This window comes from Choloepus didactylus, chromosome 12 (assembly GCF_015220235.1).
Source record: "Choloepus didactylus isolate mChoDid1 chromosome 12, mChoDid1.pri, whole genome shotgun sequence".
Lineage (NCBI taxonomy): Eukaryota > Metazoa > Chordata > Mammalia > Pilosa > Megalonychidae > Choloepus > Choloepus didactylus.
The window spans coordinates 72,778,523-72,795,733 of NC_051318.1; the positions used below are offsets into that span (position 1 = coordinate 72,778,523).

Genomic DNA, 17,211 nt, shown 5'->3' on the forward strand with positions numbered 1-17,211 from the left:
AAGAGAGATAAAATATCACTCATGTTTATTCTAATTGGGTTAGTTTCTCTGTTTTCCTAAAATTATAAGGTCTCTGATTCTAGCACTGTAGAGTTGGTAGTTATATGGTACATTTTTCAGAGGAAGAGAGGCTTGGAACATATTTTCCTTTAGCTTATCAAGACATCAATGCTTCACACTCTACTGAGTAGTGATTAATTCTTTCAAAAATATTTTGTTATTATTTCCATATCTCAGTGTTACATATATATGTAATATAACATATATAACATACATATGTTGTATTATATATATATAAAAAGATTTTATTACATTTTCTGCTCTACAAATGTAGGAAAATTGTTCCATACAGTTTTCCCTGGATTTCTGTAATTCAAAACCCCATAATGAAGTCTCATTCTCCCATGCCATACTGCCTTCACTGTTTTCTTCTAAATTTATGATCCAAAAAGAAAATCCCTGCATAAAAGCTGATAATAAAATGAGACTGATTTTTATTTAAAAAACACAAATTATGCACTTAGATGAGCACTGTCCTTCAAATTTTCTCTCTTTTGTAGCTCCTCTTAACACTGTCATTGCTCAAAATATTTTGGAACTCCTCTTTTGTAATGATCTTCAAAGAGAAGTTTTAAGCCACCGAGGAAAATGTGCCTTATTACTTTATAATCTCTCCTTCTTTTTAAAATGTTCTTGTTCACCACTATAAATGTCTTATAGCTGCTTCAAAAAATAAAATCAGGTCTTAAAATGCAGAGTTTGGCTCCTTAAGGCTTTGCAAAATAATGTTATGCAAGCTCTCTAAACAATTCAAAAACACAAACTCTAAAATCCTTCATAATACAGCGGTATCACTGCCACAGTGTTTATATTCTCAAGTACCTCCTGCTTTAAAGAATAAAATATGTTTGATTCGATTTCTTTTCATTTAAATAATGGTTTTTCCTATTTCATTATTACAGTTTTATATTATGACTTCTACACTCAATGAAGTATCATTCATTCCTAAATAAGGGTGCTTTAGTCACCTGGTAAGACAATATATGCCATAGCACAAAATATAAGCATAACATGACTGAGGAATGTAACTTGTGGTATCTGAATTGTTTAGATTAATTCAGGCTTTCCCAGATTCAATTAATAAAGTTTTGATTTTATTTTCAGCATTAATAAATCAAAGATCTCAGATGTGTTTGACAATTTCAATCTAAGAACAGGACAATTAAATGTTTCAAGACGTGCAGTATGTCTGCTTTGGTTTTTTTGTGTATAAGGTTTATATCACATACATGCAGGAAAACACAAACATACACACAAATGTTTGTATATGCTGTTCTGAACAACCAATGCATTTTGCTTCTAACATTCCCTGAGATAAAGAAATATGGCTTTAATATCACACATTCCTAATCAAAATTTTTCATCTGCAATCAATATTTTCCTAGACGGCTTTGAGAGAATTTTCAAAAGGGAATGTTAGAAAATGCTTATCTTTTATAATGCTATTTTCTTATCCAGTACAAATACAAAGAACAGATAAATGATTTCTTAGTAAAACTTTTTATTTTGTAATTAATGCAGACACCATCTTTCAGTGGATAGATAGATAACTATCTAGACATCTATGTCTATGTCTATCTATCTAATTGGTCTATCATCTATTTATCTGTCTGTCTTTGGCTTGACAGATCATTTACTAATAAAACCAGATGAAATCCTAAGGAAGCCAGTTTCTTTTTACTATGCTCTGTATGGACAAAGAAACCCCTCCCCTATTCTGGGCAAACGTTTCTCAAGCATATGTCATGTTTATAGGAGAGCCTGACAGAGAAAACAATGTTTGACCAATAGTGTCATTTGCATATTGTGTACCTGTACACACACATTTCCATATCCTATAATTGTAACTTGGGTCTTTAGCTATGCTTTGTAGAGTATGTCCAACCATCCATCTTCTCTGTGCAAATTAGTCCTTCCATTCGCCAGCCGATGAGGGCTGGCTGTTTCCGTGGCTCCTGAGCTAATTAGGAGTCATATGGCTGGCCATCTCCTTGAACCTAGACTAGAAAGAGGCCCTTCCAGCAGCATCTCTCTCATTGCCATTTTCCCTTTTTTTTTTTTTTTTTGCTGACAAAGATGTGACTGAAGTCTCAGAATTAATTGTAACCCATGAGCTGTCAGGGATAGATATCCATTACATATGCCAGGACTAGTTCAAAGAGCTTCTTACTGCTGTACAGCTTCTAAAAAGAGTTTTACGTTTCTTCTTAAAACTCCATAAATAAAGGGCCCCAAAGTAAATAAATAAAATAAAACTGCACTACGTGACAGAAGAGCATTTGAAACAAGTTTTACCATACTTTAAGTGCAAATTAGCAATCCTTCATGAGGACTTTTAAGCATCCTTATTGTACAGTAATGGCATTTCTTGGAGGCTTTATGCAGATTGTTTCTTCTACCCCTCTATTTGTGTTTTGTTCTCTAACTTGGAAAAGCATGATCTGTCCTCTAAAGCCTTGAATTACCAGTTTTCATTCTTACAAGGTAATTATGATCTTGTGCCTGTTCAGCAATACATGAGGGAAGTTTAAGTTGTGAGTGTCTCTTGGTCTGTTTGTGTAAACTCTTTTCTGAGTCAAGTGGCCATGGCCTGAGGTTAATTATAATATACAATTGGGATTATCTTCTAAAAGAAACTACTTCCTAAAAAAATGGCCTACTTTGGTTTTACAAGTCTAATTTTGTTTTGGGAAAGGACTATTAGGGAGATTTCCATTACCTTTTTTGCTAATTATGCTTAATCTAGATCAGACCTTTTTTTTTTTTTTCTGCATCAATACAGACAGGTCTGTTACACACATTTAGTGATTTATCATCATCCCCCTTTGTCAGTGAGCTCTATATACCCAATTAATAACAATGATAATTTAGTGTAATTTCAAATTAAATAGCTATAACAGTCATGTATGCTGATTTTGTAAATATGATAAAGGTAACTTACTTTTTTATGTGGATTTGTTTACAGTAGAAAACTAAATTGAATAGGACACTTTGGGAGATACTTCTTCCCTTTTTATGAACATATTATTTATACATGTAAAAATTCTGCTTATATTTTGTTTGCTCAGATAAAATACTGCATTCCTACTGGGCAACATTTAACTGTGAGAAATAGATTGAGGGTGTTTCTGATAGCATACATTAAATAGGAATATAATAAGGAAAATAACCAATGATGCTGACAATTCTTAACACTCACTACTTGCTTTGGACCCCAGAGAAAGCTTAAGGGTAGACCACTGTCTCCAAACCAAATAGAATATTTGATTTAAAAATTCTTCTATTTTCTTTCTTTCCCATGGGGGAAAGGATGTAGAGAGGAGATTCCTGTCTTACATTTATTTGTTTTTTTTCTAATATTTAAATTCAAACACCAAAGCTATGTCCATAAAAAAGGATAAAGAGTATACTTTTTCCCTAAGTTTCTTAAAGCTACCAAAATTTTTTGTATGAGGAGAAATGCTAGCTAACTTTCCCTCATGTCATACTGAATTCAAAAGAAAATGAAAATAAAATTATATGAGAAATTTCAACTCATATCCTCAGCATGAGTCTTCCAAATTTAGGCAGTCCTAAGAGGCATTTGATGCACTTTACAAAGCACAGAAAAATATAGGTCTTTACTTTGAGGAAGTCATTTCCCAAAAAAGAAGTTTACGAAACTGCAGACAACAGAGAAAGGTTAAGTCAAAGTGAGTTTCCCACATACATTAAAACTAGCCTCCAAAAGTAAGCAGGCAATTGAGTAGTGAAGTTGGAACAAAAGCTGACAGCTCTATCCTGGAAAGAAGCAGTTGCTTAGCAGCAGATAGCAAACTGGTTAAAAGAGCAGTAAGTAGAGGAGAAAACAGACTTAACACTCCCCATTTCCCTTGAAAATGCACCTTAATTTTAAATGGCCAGTAGTCTTCCTTTAAATAATGTACATAACACTAAGTATCAAAAAATTAATTTTTAAGTTGCTGATACCTTACATTCATCACCTATGATCAGTGAAGTTGTTACATATCTCTCTCTAACACAACCTGAATCTTCCCATTTATCTCCAAACATTACAGAATGTAAGCATTGAAAGAGGAAAGAAGGGAAGTCTGACAGCTAGTGGAAGCCTATCATTTCATATTTCTTCTTCTAAAACAGGGCAGCTCTCTCTGCAAAGTTCCTGCTGGGGAGACAGAGAGCTTTTCCTACAGGAAAGCATCTTTGGAAGATGGATAGTGATGTTTCATTTCTGTTGCGTGTCCTTTGGACTCCCTAGCTCAACACTGGGTAAATCATCCTTCAGTAAATATTCATTTATAAATTCATATAATGTTGAATATATGTTTATCTTAGAAAACCTTACTGCTTCTGATCTCATCAATCCTTATTTGAGATTAACATTTTTCTAACTGCCTAGATGAGAAAATTGCTCAAGGACATGCAAAGTTAACAATGGTTCTGTATTTCAAGGATAGCCTACTCTAAACCTCTCTACTCTAACACTTTCTTATTCTTCTATCCCTTTTCTTTATATTTTCATGAAATTGGCAATGAATTACAGTCTATGGCTGGCAACAAATGGCAACATATCAAGTTGTTTGGGCATAAACTCAGAATACACTCAACCCTTCTTTTCCCACTTAGGTTATTGCTGATTAATACGGGGAAGGTCTCCCATTGTTATACTGACCTTGCCTAAGTCTGCATAGTTTGCAAGAATTCAAAGAAAATCACTTTATAAAAAGGCAACACAGTTGCTTGTCAGAAACATCCTCAGCATGATGGCAAGTAACTTAATGAAATTCTACATTGGAGAACATGAACTTATTTAGACAGTTTTGTTCTTAGCAGCCAGAATGGTGTCTAGCATATAGTAGTTGCTCAATAATTATTTGCTAAATGAATGGATGAATGAGTAGTGCTAATATAGATTTATATTGGAAATCAGAAAATGTGGGTTTTAGTTCCATCACTGCAAACTATAGAGACAAGTAACCTTAACTTATTTCCTCAATTGAAAAAAATGGTGCATGTTGAAACGGAATATCTTTAAATAACTTACAGCTCACAAAAATCAAATATTCTACATTAGCAGAACCATTTTAACATGAGTACTTCCAGCAACAGGATAGTAAATTACCTCAATTTACCAGTCACAAACAATAAAATGACTCGCTATAAAAGAATTCTGTGCTCAAAAGATTAATTTATCACCAGTAGAAAATTCCTTTGTATGTTTTCTCCTTCAAAACAATTCCTTATTCTTGGTAATGCACCTAAGATACTAGTAATTTTCCCAAATCACAAATCCAGGAAATAATAAGATTTACAACTTTGATTCTCATCTTTCAAACATGAATGAAGAAGGTGTGTGCATTAGTATCAGTTACTCTTAGTGTGAGCCTACATCTATACATAGTAATATAAAATTGAACTATAACCACAGATTGCTTCCTAGATCAAATTTACTTTTCTTTCTAAACTATGCTGAGTTTTGCTCAATTCTGGATTTTATTAAGAAGTATGTGTGCACTGATTTTGAGTGGCAAGAAGCTATCTAAGAATTTTCTATTGAATTGAATTAGTTGTGGCAGACAAAAGTGTGTTCTTTTGTCTTTTAAACATCCCCCTTTCCAATATTCTTGACTGATATTTAAGAATATGTCAATTAAAATAAGTTCTCTTTTTTTGTTTTATTTTGTTTTGTTTTGCTTTGTTAACAGTAACAAATCTTTAGCTCTTCCAGGTGGAAAAATTTACATATTTTGCATTACAAACCACCTATCACCCTCATCCCCCCACCCTACCCCCTGCAGCTGAAGTTTTGTTTTTGCCTCTATTGGCCCTTGAGAAACTTAAATAATGAGAATGACCCATATTTTCTAACTTAGATTTTTCTGTGCTAAAATAGGTTCTCTTAAAATAAGATAAAAATGATTTTCACTACTATTACAAGGAAAAACTGTATTAAATTATACTTTCCAGACTCTTGATTATTTCCCCCTCTTTGGGATGTTTCCCTTTGCTACTTTGAGAAGAGATTGTATGGAAATATTATTTCCATTAAAGAAAAAGCATATCTTCACTGGATTGAATACTGAGATAAAGCAAACTCAAGTCCGCATATGAAATGTTAACATTCTTTTGTCTTGTACTTCATCATAAGTAATTTCTGGTGGATGTGTGTGTGTGTACTGTTTAGAAATAGATCAATTAGATAGATAGATGATAGATTATAGATATACAATATATAAACACAGATGATATTTTATTTCTAAACTTGATTAAAGGAACTACATCATAATTAGAAATAGTTCTTTGAAAATATATTTTTAAAAAAAATTGAAAAAATATATTTAAACAAATAAAACCTTGTTTAAAACAGTCCAAAGCATTTTTTTCCTATTTCTACAATACCAATTTATAATTTTCCACAGGATGATTATAAAAGTCAATCATTACTGGTAAATTTATTTATCTGACTTGTAATAATTGGCTTATTGCTAGATTCATGTTATTTTATTATTAGGGGAGAATGCAAGGGTTAAAAATGTAGGTGAAGAAGGTATAGAATGGAAGTGAGATGAGTAAAGATGGGAGAGGAAGAAAGCTTGCATTCCTTAGCTCAAGGGAATGCCCATCTACTGTCTACCAGAAATTTCTGTTCTCTTGCTATGCCCTAACTTTCTGTAAATAATGAGGAGGAACACTGTCACAGCCCGTGAGGGCTTTGCCAGTCCAGAGGCCAAGACACTGGACATTTTCTGATACATGAGCCTTTATTCAGGGTTTACTTTACTGGGGGGGCGGTGTAGAGATCACAATGTGTCTTTCTCTCGCTGGGCGGGTGCAGCATTCAGCAGGCAGGCAAACTGTGCAATTAAAGATGCTAGCGGAGCCAGTTATAAGGGTTTGAGACAAAGACATTCCTAAGGGTACGTGAGCATAAGCGCGGGGAAGGGTCTTGTGACATTGGGGGTGGTGATTGATTATGCAGTGCAGGAAGGACAGGCGGATTATAGGGTGGGCCTTTGTAAATAACCCCAAGAATGATAACAATTTAGCGACTCAAGAAGGAGGTAACTATAAATTAATACTTGATGCCAGGGGTCTGGCTTCTATAGGTACAGAGTCCAGCAACACATTCCTGCTCTACTGGTTTACAAAGGTGGTAGGTTAAACACTAGCTGTCCTGGGTCATGCAGGCTGCTGTGCAACAAGCTCCTCAGGCCTGTCTTGCTCAGGCCAAGGGCTCCTACAAATACTTAACACTTAGAATACATTTTATTATTTCAAAGGTATTGCATATTTATTTTAGATTAGCCAAAATAATAAAATTTTCAAATACTGTAATTCCACCACCAAACATCACCACATTCATCAGGTTTCAATCTTATTCTGTGCATATTTACATAAAGACACTAACAAAAATGCAACACTACTCAGCAAATTCTTCATTAACCTGATTTTACAGTTAACAAAAGTTTATAAACATTTTCCATATTGGTAAATATTCATTAACATAATTTTAAGTGCTATGTAGCATTCAATTGTATGGTATTACACAGTTAAATTAATTACCTATTAGACATTTTACTTTTTTCTACTTTTTGTCATTTTTTGCAAAGACACAATGAGCCCTACTACTGAGTCTTTGTACATGGCAATTCCTCTAGATTAATGGGACTGGAATTGTAGGTTTAGATGTGAGTCATTTGTTCGTGAATAATATTCCATACTGGTAAAAAACACACAGAAGCATGCAAGCGATGACCAGGATTTCTTGTTATTCATTCTTTTATTGACTCTTCAAGACCAGTGCCCAGGAAGGTCTGAATATGGCACCATGTAAGAGGTTGGTGTGGTGGCTGAGCACAAGAGCAGTTGTTCAAGAATCTGCTGCATATGAAGGAGTTTCATAATAGAAGAGCAGCATTTTATGCTATGTGAAGACCTTCTTTATGGAAGAATGTCATTCAAAAGATTAAATCTGAGGCTGAGAAATTAATGCTTCAGATAAATACTAAGAAGAAAGCAGAAGACACTGAAAATGAAACAGTGGAGCTTGATGTGTCGGATGAAGAAATGGCTACAAGATATGAGACCTTGGTGGGAACAAATGGAAAAAAGTTGGCCAAGAAAAGAGACCATGCCCATTATGAAGAAGATGAAAATGGAAACATAAAGCCAATTAAAGCAAAGATGTTCTTTAAGCCCCAAGATTAAAATAAATGCCCTAAGATATGGTTCCAGGATGGCCCATGTAAGTTATCATATTTTAGAACTCATTCCGGTTGCTTCTCTATAGTTATTAATACTGTACCACTTATTTGTAAAGAAATGTATAATTTTGGAAACATGCTGTTTTTGAAACAGGCATGTGATGGATGTTATCCATCCTTTGCTTAATAGTATTCATCAGGACTGGGTTTTTAGCCTTTGATTTTCAAATGTACATGTGTACATGAAGACTATTTTGACCTCAGCTTTTTAAAATATAGCTCTCTAGTCACTGACTTGGATTAACTCAGATAAATTAATATCAGTATTTAAATTACCTGCATGTTTATATTTTACTTTTAATTATTCATTAGGTTAAGACCAATTCATATATACAATTTGGAAACCAAGTGTCTTATGAGAATATATTCTATGTAAATTTATCAAGAATGAACGTGCCACCCCAACCTGAAAGTATTAGCATGCTGCCAAGTCACTGACAGTTTATGGTATTATAGCTATTTGCTTAAGGCCCTTAATTAATTAAAATAAATATATATATAAATATTCAGAAATAAACATGTTTCACATTAAAAAAAAAAAAAAAAAGAACAGTGCCCATGATGGGAGCATATATATCTTCCATTGCCACCTTTCAGTTTTCCCTCTGTTTTTCCTTTCAACCAACCTGTAAGAAAAAATGTTGGGAGAGTACTTGATGATTCTTCTCAAATCAAACCAGTGTGGCATCTTCAGACATGCAGGATCCTGGCCATACCCGTATGTGTATGCATGGCTCTTTACGCTTGTGTAGAGTACAGAGTCTCGGATAAAAACTTCGACTGATCAGGATTCATATCAGCAGCCCTGACTGAAAATAATTTGAAGCAGCCTTAGTAGTTACTTGTCTCCATCTTACTGTTTCTCAGGGCAGTCAGGGGCCTGGAAGTAACCTGTCAGTGATACATCAGATAAACAAATGTGACTTTCAAACCGTTAACCAGACAGAGCCAATAATAATACTGTTTCCCATGGGAGAAAACGGAATGGCTAAGAAATAGATTTAGGACATGAAATGGAAGTGCCCAGGTTCTGGAAAGTCTAAAGTAGTCTTATGATAACATGTGTTGTCCCAATTCCGTCAGGCAGAGTTTGACAACATTCATTATCCCGATTGGGCATTTTTCCTTGGTGATAAGCCAAGAAGCAGAATTCCCTGAGGCAGTAAGTAAAAACTTCTTTCTTTTTTCTCTGTTCCATATATAAAAGCAATTATAGGTTTCCTGAAAGGAGAATGGGAAAACCTTCACTATTTCTGAGGAGAAACTCTGTATTCTAGACTGTCAGTCTCCCCCACTCCATACTCCCACCCAAGAGCGTCTTCATCTCAGAGGAGACCCTGAATCGACATGATCTACTGTCATATTGCGGAGCACGCCAAGATTCTGTGCTTCGGGCATTTCTCTTCTGAAAGAACAATACTTTTTTTTTTCTGGTTTGAGGAATCACATCTTCAATGCTAACCAAGCACTGATAGACCCAAAGGTTAAAAAGAAAATATGTAGCTATAAAGTTTCAAGAATTATTGCTACTTTTTATTACGTACCTACTATGTTTCAAATATTATATACCAAGAAAACTTATTGTTTTATCTGTTTTGATCCTTACAATAGTCTCCTGGGGAATACATTATTTTCTCCATTTTAGAAAGGTGGGTTCTTGTTCCAAAAGATAAAGTATCTTGCCTTGGGTGAGTCTCTGAAGAGTGAGGGCTGAAAACCAGGAGGGCTGGTGCTAGCTCCTCACCTCGTTCTCTTCAGCTTAACCTGAACAAGTTGAGAATTTGATGATTACAGAGACTTCTGTTTCTTAACACTTCACTGTTCCTCCTCCTTCTGCATTTTAATTTATTCAAATCCTCTCCTTACGTCTACATTGATACTGTGGACATTCTTCTACTTGCATCAATCATTAAGATAATAAAGGTTTATTTGCTTGATCAATTTGCTTTATACCACAATATCTGTGTTCCAGTTCTGTCTTCCTCATCCCCTACCAGACTGATAAATTGTGTACAATTCTGACAATTAAGACTTAAACATCTCTGCGTCAAATTAATTATGAAATATTTCCATAAGCCATAGTTTCCATAAGTATTTTAAACGTTATATCACTCTAATTTACAGTGTCACTTTGCAAATACATAACACTAAGTTTACATCTTTTCTTATTCTCACTTATAAAGTGTTAAAAGAAATATCGCAGTATAGTATATGTGAGATGGAGACTAATAAGCTGTCTTTGAAATGGTTTTGAGTTAAATGTTTTAATAGCATTCCTACTGTAATCATAGTTCTAAGTATTTAGTAGATGTTCAACAAATATTTGCTGATGACTATACTGTGAGAATAGCTGGGATTAAAGCATAATTGTTATTGAATATTTGGACATTTCTAAGGAGAAACAAAAAGGTTTATTGTAATTGATCACCATTAATAATGGTTAGAAGATACCACAGTCACAAATAATTTTCCTTTTTTACTTCTGTCAGTGAAACATATACTTTATAATGACTTATGAGGCTTCTGGAAATGCTTTTATAAAGTCCCCAGAATCATCTGTTCCATTGTGTTTCTTTCATGTCTTCACTTCTTTTTATTCTCCTGAGCTATAAATGAGAGATTTCTCGAGAGATAATACCAAAGATGCTTTAATGACTAAAATTAAGGGTTTTTTCAATTAGGCCAATCACTTTAAAAGCCCTTTATATTCTGTTTGACCATCATGTGTAGGGACATGGTCGTTGTCATTAATACTGTCTTTATCACAAAGCCTACTGATGAATTAAGGGCATATTAATCCAGAAACTGAAAATATATGTTAGTTTCTCCCAAAGAGTTAAATTCACTATAACAAATAAAATGGTTGGATGACCTCCCTTATTCAATAAGGGATACTTTTCAGATATTAAAATGATAGTTTGACTTGCCTATTGTATAGCACTCACCTAGGCACGTTTCAAAACCTATTGAGAGGGGCACGATGCGACTGTGATAGTAGTGCATGAAGGTGAAATGTGCAACAATGGGCTCAATTAATGCCATTTATGATTATAGTTTATGTGATGTTGGCATCAGTTCATTAAAAATGTACTGAACTGTCAACTAATTTTATACAGGTCATTGAACAGCAATAAAGTGGTATCATTTCTTCTCCATTATGACTCTGAGCTGGATTTGAACGAGTGACTCACACAAAATAGGCTATTTTCTATTGTCAGTCTATACAAATGTATTTATAGAGCAGTAGTATATCCACCTATAGCATTTTGTCTCTAACTGCATTCCTTTTCATTTGAAATCTGTAAATCATCTCTTGAAAAATATGAATATTAGTTCCTATAAAACAATTCCATTTTATATTATATATTTATATATTATTTAATTATATATTTATAATTTTCCTAGATTTGAAAAAATCGAGTCACATGTGGCATGACATTGAAAGGTCTTTGGTTGTTAAACCGAATGAAGTTTAGGCAGTCAGACATATAGCACAAATTTACTACCCTCATGCAATTCACTAAGGCCTGAAATTTCCTGCTACATAGCTGTTAATATTCCCATATTTCATGGATTACATCAGCTGAAAGAACATTAGGCAAGAGTAATAAACAGCAATCTTTGCTAAAATGCACAATTTTATTTTGTTAAAATACCAACATTTATTCAAGTACCCGTATACACATTTTAGTTCACTTTTGACAATGTGTTGTGCAACTAGATGCCAAAATAACATTCCAAGCATTGTTTAACTGGGACTTGCAATAATCAATGTCTGGTGGGCCAGTGAGTGATACTTTATAATGACTTACTAAATTAATTTCTGTTATAAAAAATAGACTTTTCCTCACATGTATCAATAGTAATTGCCTAGAGCTTGACTACTTAAAATAATTTTAATTCACTGCTCCAGTATGGGTTTAAAGACATCCAAATATGTAAGTTGCAATTTAAATATAATAGACAGTAATGTAAGAAATTAATTCATTTGTAAAAATTATCTTGAAACCATCGAGTAAGCAATGCTTTGCTCATTCAAAAGATATGGAATGTCTCATTAAATAAGTTTTTATTCAGATCTATGGAACAAACGTGTTTGCACATTTCTGCTTATTTTTTTTCCATAATTTTGTCAACTAATATAGGTATTCTTTTTTTTTGTCTTGCTTTTTTCAAAGACTTGAAATTAGTTTAATGATCTTGAAGTATGCAAGATGGAAATTCCTTCCGGTATTTTGCTAGTCGGACTTTATGTAGTAAATAGCAAATAAATGATGGCTTGTTCCTAGCTTTGGGTTTTACGTGTTTTGCTTTCATGCTGTATGGTTTGTTGAAAGATGTTTTTAGCTTTTGCGCTCCACCGCGCCTTTTTTACTGGGGAGGAGTGTTAATCAGCGTGTCCTGTGGTCTTCTTTGTAGTCGCAGCGCCGCGTTACGTTTCACCTTCCCGACGGCTCCCAGGAAAGCTGCAGTGACAGTGGTCTGGGAGACCACGAGCCGGTGGGTGGTGGAACCCTCATCTCACACCCTCTCCCTCTGGTTCAGCCACAGGACGAATTCTACGACCAGGCCTCTCCGGACAAGAGGACCGAAGCAGATGGCAACTCTGACCCCAACTCCGGTGAGTCCCTTCAAAACCTTGACCGTTTGCAGTTGTTCTGGTTTGCTTTTGTGCTACAAGCCGTAATCCTGGGGAGCGTGTGAGTAGGCATTTGGTTGTTTTTCACGTTGTTGTTGTGGTTTTATTTTTTGAAATACGTTGAGAATAATGTGCTTGAAATGTTAGTTATTAAATTGTACAATGCGTCATTATTTTATGATACAGGAGAAAAAAAGTTCTGCAATTATAGTTGAAAGAAGAATTTGTTGCAAGACATCCTGATGTCAAGGATGGTAAAATGTGAAAGCGCTCATCTGAGACTTGCCAGAATACAATTTAAGTAGAACTTGGTCATTGAAGAATAAGAAAAAATACGTAAAATTGTTCTGTGGAATGGAGGAATAGTCTTATTGGAACTATCTTTGCTATTTTCCAAGAGATTTAAAAAAAGATTAAATAATGACTGAAATAAGGGGGAAACGGGGTGGGTAAGGATTTTTTGGTTTTTATTTTTTGTCTATTTCAACTTTGGATGGTTTGTTTGTAACTGCATATTGAACAAATGGAATGAGTGGGGCATAATGGGCAAAATCCTTTATTCTCCTCAGATTAACTACCTTGGAAATCACTGTCCCTTTCAAACATGCCTTATGGGAGTACTTCTTGGCCCTTGGACAAGAACTTGGGCAAAAACTAAGTCTTTTCTTGTCAGGCTTTTGTTAAAAAAAAAAAAAAAATCACTGACTAGTTCATGTCTATTAAAAAAGTTTATACCCCAACTCAGTAATTATTATGTCCAGTCCAGATTAATAACGTTAATTTCCATTGTGTTTAAATTAAAATATTTCCTAAGTCATTCTGGACCTGCTTCTGACGGGTTGCCTACAGTGGGAAATGGGCATATGGCTGCTGCTTCCTAATTTTATAAGTGCTACTACCCAACTGCTTCAAACATTAATGTCTGAAGTTTGCAGGGCTGAAATGGGAATACTAAGGCAGGTTAAAAAAAAAAAAAAAAAAGAAAGAGCTTTCTTAACTAGTCCTGTTGTGATAATCCACACTGTTCTCTGATTTCCAGGATTTTATTTGGGATTGGGGTGCTTTTTTGTGTGTCTGCCCACCCCAGACTCACCCCTATCTCTGAAGATCTCTGATTAGTGGTTCTCTTCTCATAGATAAGTTGTATGCCTGTGGCATTATATTTGCATGTTCTTTCTCTGGAGATCTTCTCTTCACTCCAGGTTATCTTATAGGTAGGATGGAAATAAATTTCATGCCAAAGGAAAACATAAATGCATCTTTTGACTTCACATATTACAGAAAGGCATATCATCTTCAAAGAGTCAGTTTCTTTCTCATCACGTTGAATTTGGTAGAGACGGCCAACTAGTCTTTTGCCCTTCACATTTCCTGGCTTTACTCTGTCTAAGGAGCTCTTTCCAAACCCCTTTCCTAGTCTCTGACTTCTTCTCTCTCCAATTAAAACATATCTCTTATTAGCACTAGGCTAAGTGTCTCAAAATTGATTATTGACTGCTTCCCCAAGAATGTGGTAGGTGGGAGTGGTTGGCTCTTCTGGACTTGTAGCTTCAGATATAACAAAGACAGGAAGAACTCCCATTTTAATATGTAGGATTTGTCTATAGTGTTTATCAAATGTATTTTACAGAAACATCTACCAAGTATTTGTAGTATATATGATTCCATACAGGTGAAGGATTTACACAATAAGCTTAAAACAGTGTTTCATAATTTTTTAACTGGAATTCTGAAATATTTTAGATGCATATAGAAAAATGTCAGAGGATAGTGAGATTAATCACTGGGTTTCAGAAGCTAATGAACATATGGGTAATTATCTAGTTAACTAATTAAATTACAGATTTAAAAATATTCAACTAGAAAGCAAAGGTAACTTCTAGGCTATAAACTTATGCAGATAAAAGATTTATAGATGTACTTCTGCTATATGATTTTGTGTCTGTGGTCTGCTGGAGCAAATTGAGAAGTATCTGAGTAAAGAAAAATAATAATACAATCATGTTATTTAAATCTTTACTATGATAGCAGCAATTTACTTTATGGCAATTACAAATAATTGAAGAATTCATCTGTTGACTCTCCTAAAGAATAATGCATTATTAAAACATACTTGGAGAATAATAAATCTTAGGCTTAGGTATAAAATTCACTTAACTATCTCATTTATTAAAAATGTAGCATATGTTATGTAGCTTAATTTTCAGAAACAGTAAATTCTAAATTCAAGACAAATACATGAAGATATGAGAAGTATATTGATACTGAATTTTATTTGTTTGCTTGTTTGTTTTGTAAGGAGGGTCAAGGATACTTTGAATACTTTGATCAGATCCCAGACTAACAGTCATTCCCTCTGATGTCCCTAATATGTTCAAAGCAGAAAAAAAACAAGGTAAAATTAGTATTTTGTTGATGGTTGGTGAGTTGACCTCTAGAGCAAGTAGACAGGTGAGACCTTTATTAGGCTAGAAAAAAAAAAATTTTTAACAAAATTCTTCCTCTTTCTCCCAAACTCACACTTGAGAAAGTCTATCTTTGAGTTCTCCACTGATAGAGAAGGAAAAGAAGAGAGAGCATGTCACCTAATTTTAAAGTGTGTTTAACCTAGTTTGCTCAGTACAGGCCTTCTCAGGCCAGAACTATGATCAGTCTGTATACCTCTCACCCAAGGACTTCTTAGACTTGAACAATAGCACTGGTCCAGCTCCCAAATGAGAGAAAATAGAAGGATCTTTAAATTAGAGAAAAAGTCCTTCAAACCTGTTTTAAGCAGCCCCCAAACCTTTTGCTAATACCATCACACAAGACTCAAGGATGACATTTGCATCTTGACTTCAACCTTCAACGCAACACAGTGACTTCATCCAGGACAATAATTGTGATTAAAATGTCTTTAAAAGCAGAACTGTCCTCCCTGCTGGTGAGAGTGTGCTTATTCATCATTGCCAGGGAAGGAAAAGGGAAGGTAAAGAAGGAGGAGCCCTGAGGGCCCCTGGAGGCTAACTGTTCTGTTGACATTTAATGGGACTTCAAACTATAACCTCCTTTGTAAATGTCTAGAGCAGAATTAATTAAAACAGCCTAGAAATATTAAGAAATTCATGACTAAATGTTCATATTCGGAAATTATTGTGATATATTATCTTTAAATTTGCAATCACATTTTTTGTAATTAACTTTGAGGAATTTAAGTGAGGTACAGTATAATTGAAGCAATACAATAACCTTCAATAGCAATAATCTTGCTATTGAGATCTGTTTCCTTTCTCTTCAAAGGGGTTTTCTCTCTATGGTCTGATAACTGTTGATGAGCCATGGTTTTGTGATAAGTGATCTTGAAATCGTGAATGTCAGTATTATCAGTAGAGTGACAAAGAAATATTTATTGCATCTATATGGATTCCTGTTTTCCCAAATATAATGCTTCTGATTAAAAAAATAAATTTCATTGAGCACTACTAGTAAATTCATAGTAACATTTTTTTTCATTATGCACTTTTTTCAAAGAAATTAGTACAAATGGTGTCATGCAAAGAAATTCTGGAATATTTGGACTTTAATATAGTTATTGATTCTAAATACACACACACATACACACAGTGACATTGATCTACATTATTCTTTACATCCAGTTTCATACTTTTTCGTTGCTGGGTGTCATAAGTTTTATATTATAACAAACTCTTGAGTTTTGACAAAAATAAGTAAATGATAAAGGTCTTTATATATAATTCCAAAAACAAATGGAATAAACATTTCCAATTAAGTAATAATTGATGGTATTTTAATATAATAGCGAAAAATGGAGTAGTCTATTGTATCAAGTATGAATCTTTTACAACTAATTTAGAGGTGCAGGAAATGTAATTTTCATATTTTCTTTATTTTTTATTTCAAATCTCCATTTCACTGGTGTGGCAAAAACTTCATTCCAGGGGCTTTTATCATGGCAAGGGAAATTGGGATGCAGTTGTCCCTAGGGCCTCTGATTAAGATCTCCACTCCGATGCCCAGTGTCTCATCTGGTCCCCAGGTCTCAGATGAAATGACCCTTGTTCCAGTCCTCCTGCTGTCCTCTGAGAGGTAATAACTGCTATTGCCTCCACGGCATGGGAGGGCAAAAGAGTTTCCGTGACTCTGTCTCTGGACTCCCTTGTACAGATATGCGGTGCAGCCCATCATTTTCTGGGATATTTCTGCTTCCCAGGATTTTCCTCCTTGGGATCTAGCCTTAAGGTCTCTGTA

The 17,211-nt window shown here is 34.4% G+C and overlaps 1 protein-coding gene across 8 annotated transcripts in view; it reads left to right on the forward strand.

The window, feature by feature from the left end:
* Positions 1-17,211, forward strand: part of PCDH9 (protocadherin 9) — a 1,016,093-nt gene that overhangs the window by 591,718 nt on the left and 407,164 nt on the right. For 4 of the 8 annotated variants that reach the window (XM_037800551.1, XM_037800546.1, XM_037800548.1 and 1 more), the window contains one exon: positions 12,744-12,945. The exons of 1 other annotated variant lie outside the window; for it this stretch is intronic. In XM_037800551.1, coding sequence (XP_037656479.1) covers positions 12,744-12,945 — 202 coding nt within the window. The remainder of the gene's footprint in view (positions 1-12,743; positions 12,946-17,211) is intronic. 3 more of the 8 variants (XM_037800553.1, XM_037800549.1, XM_037800550.1) reach the window with 1 other exon arrangement.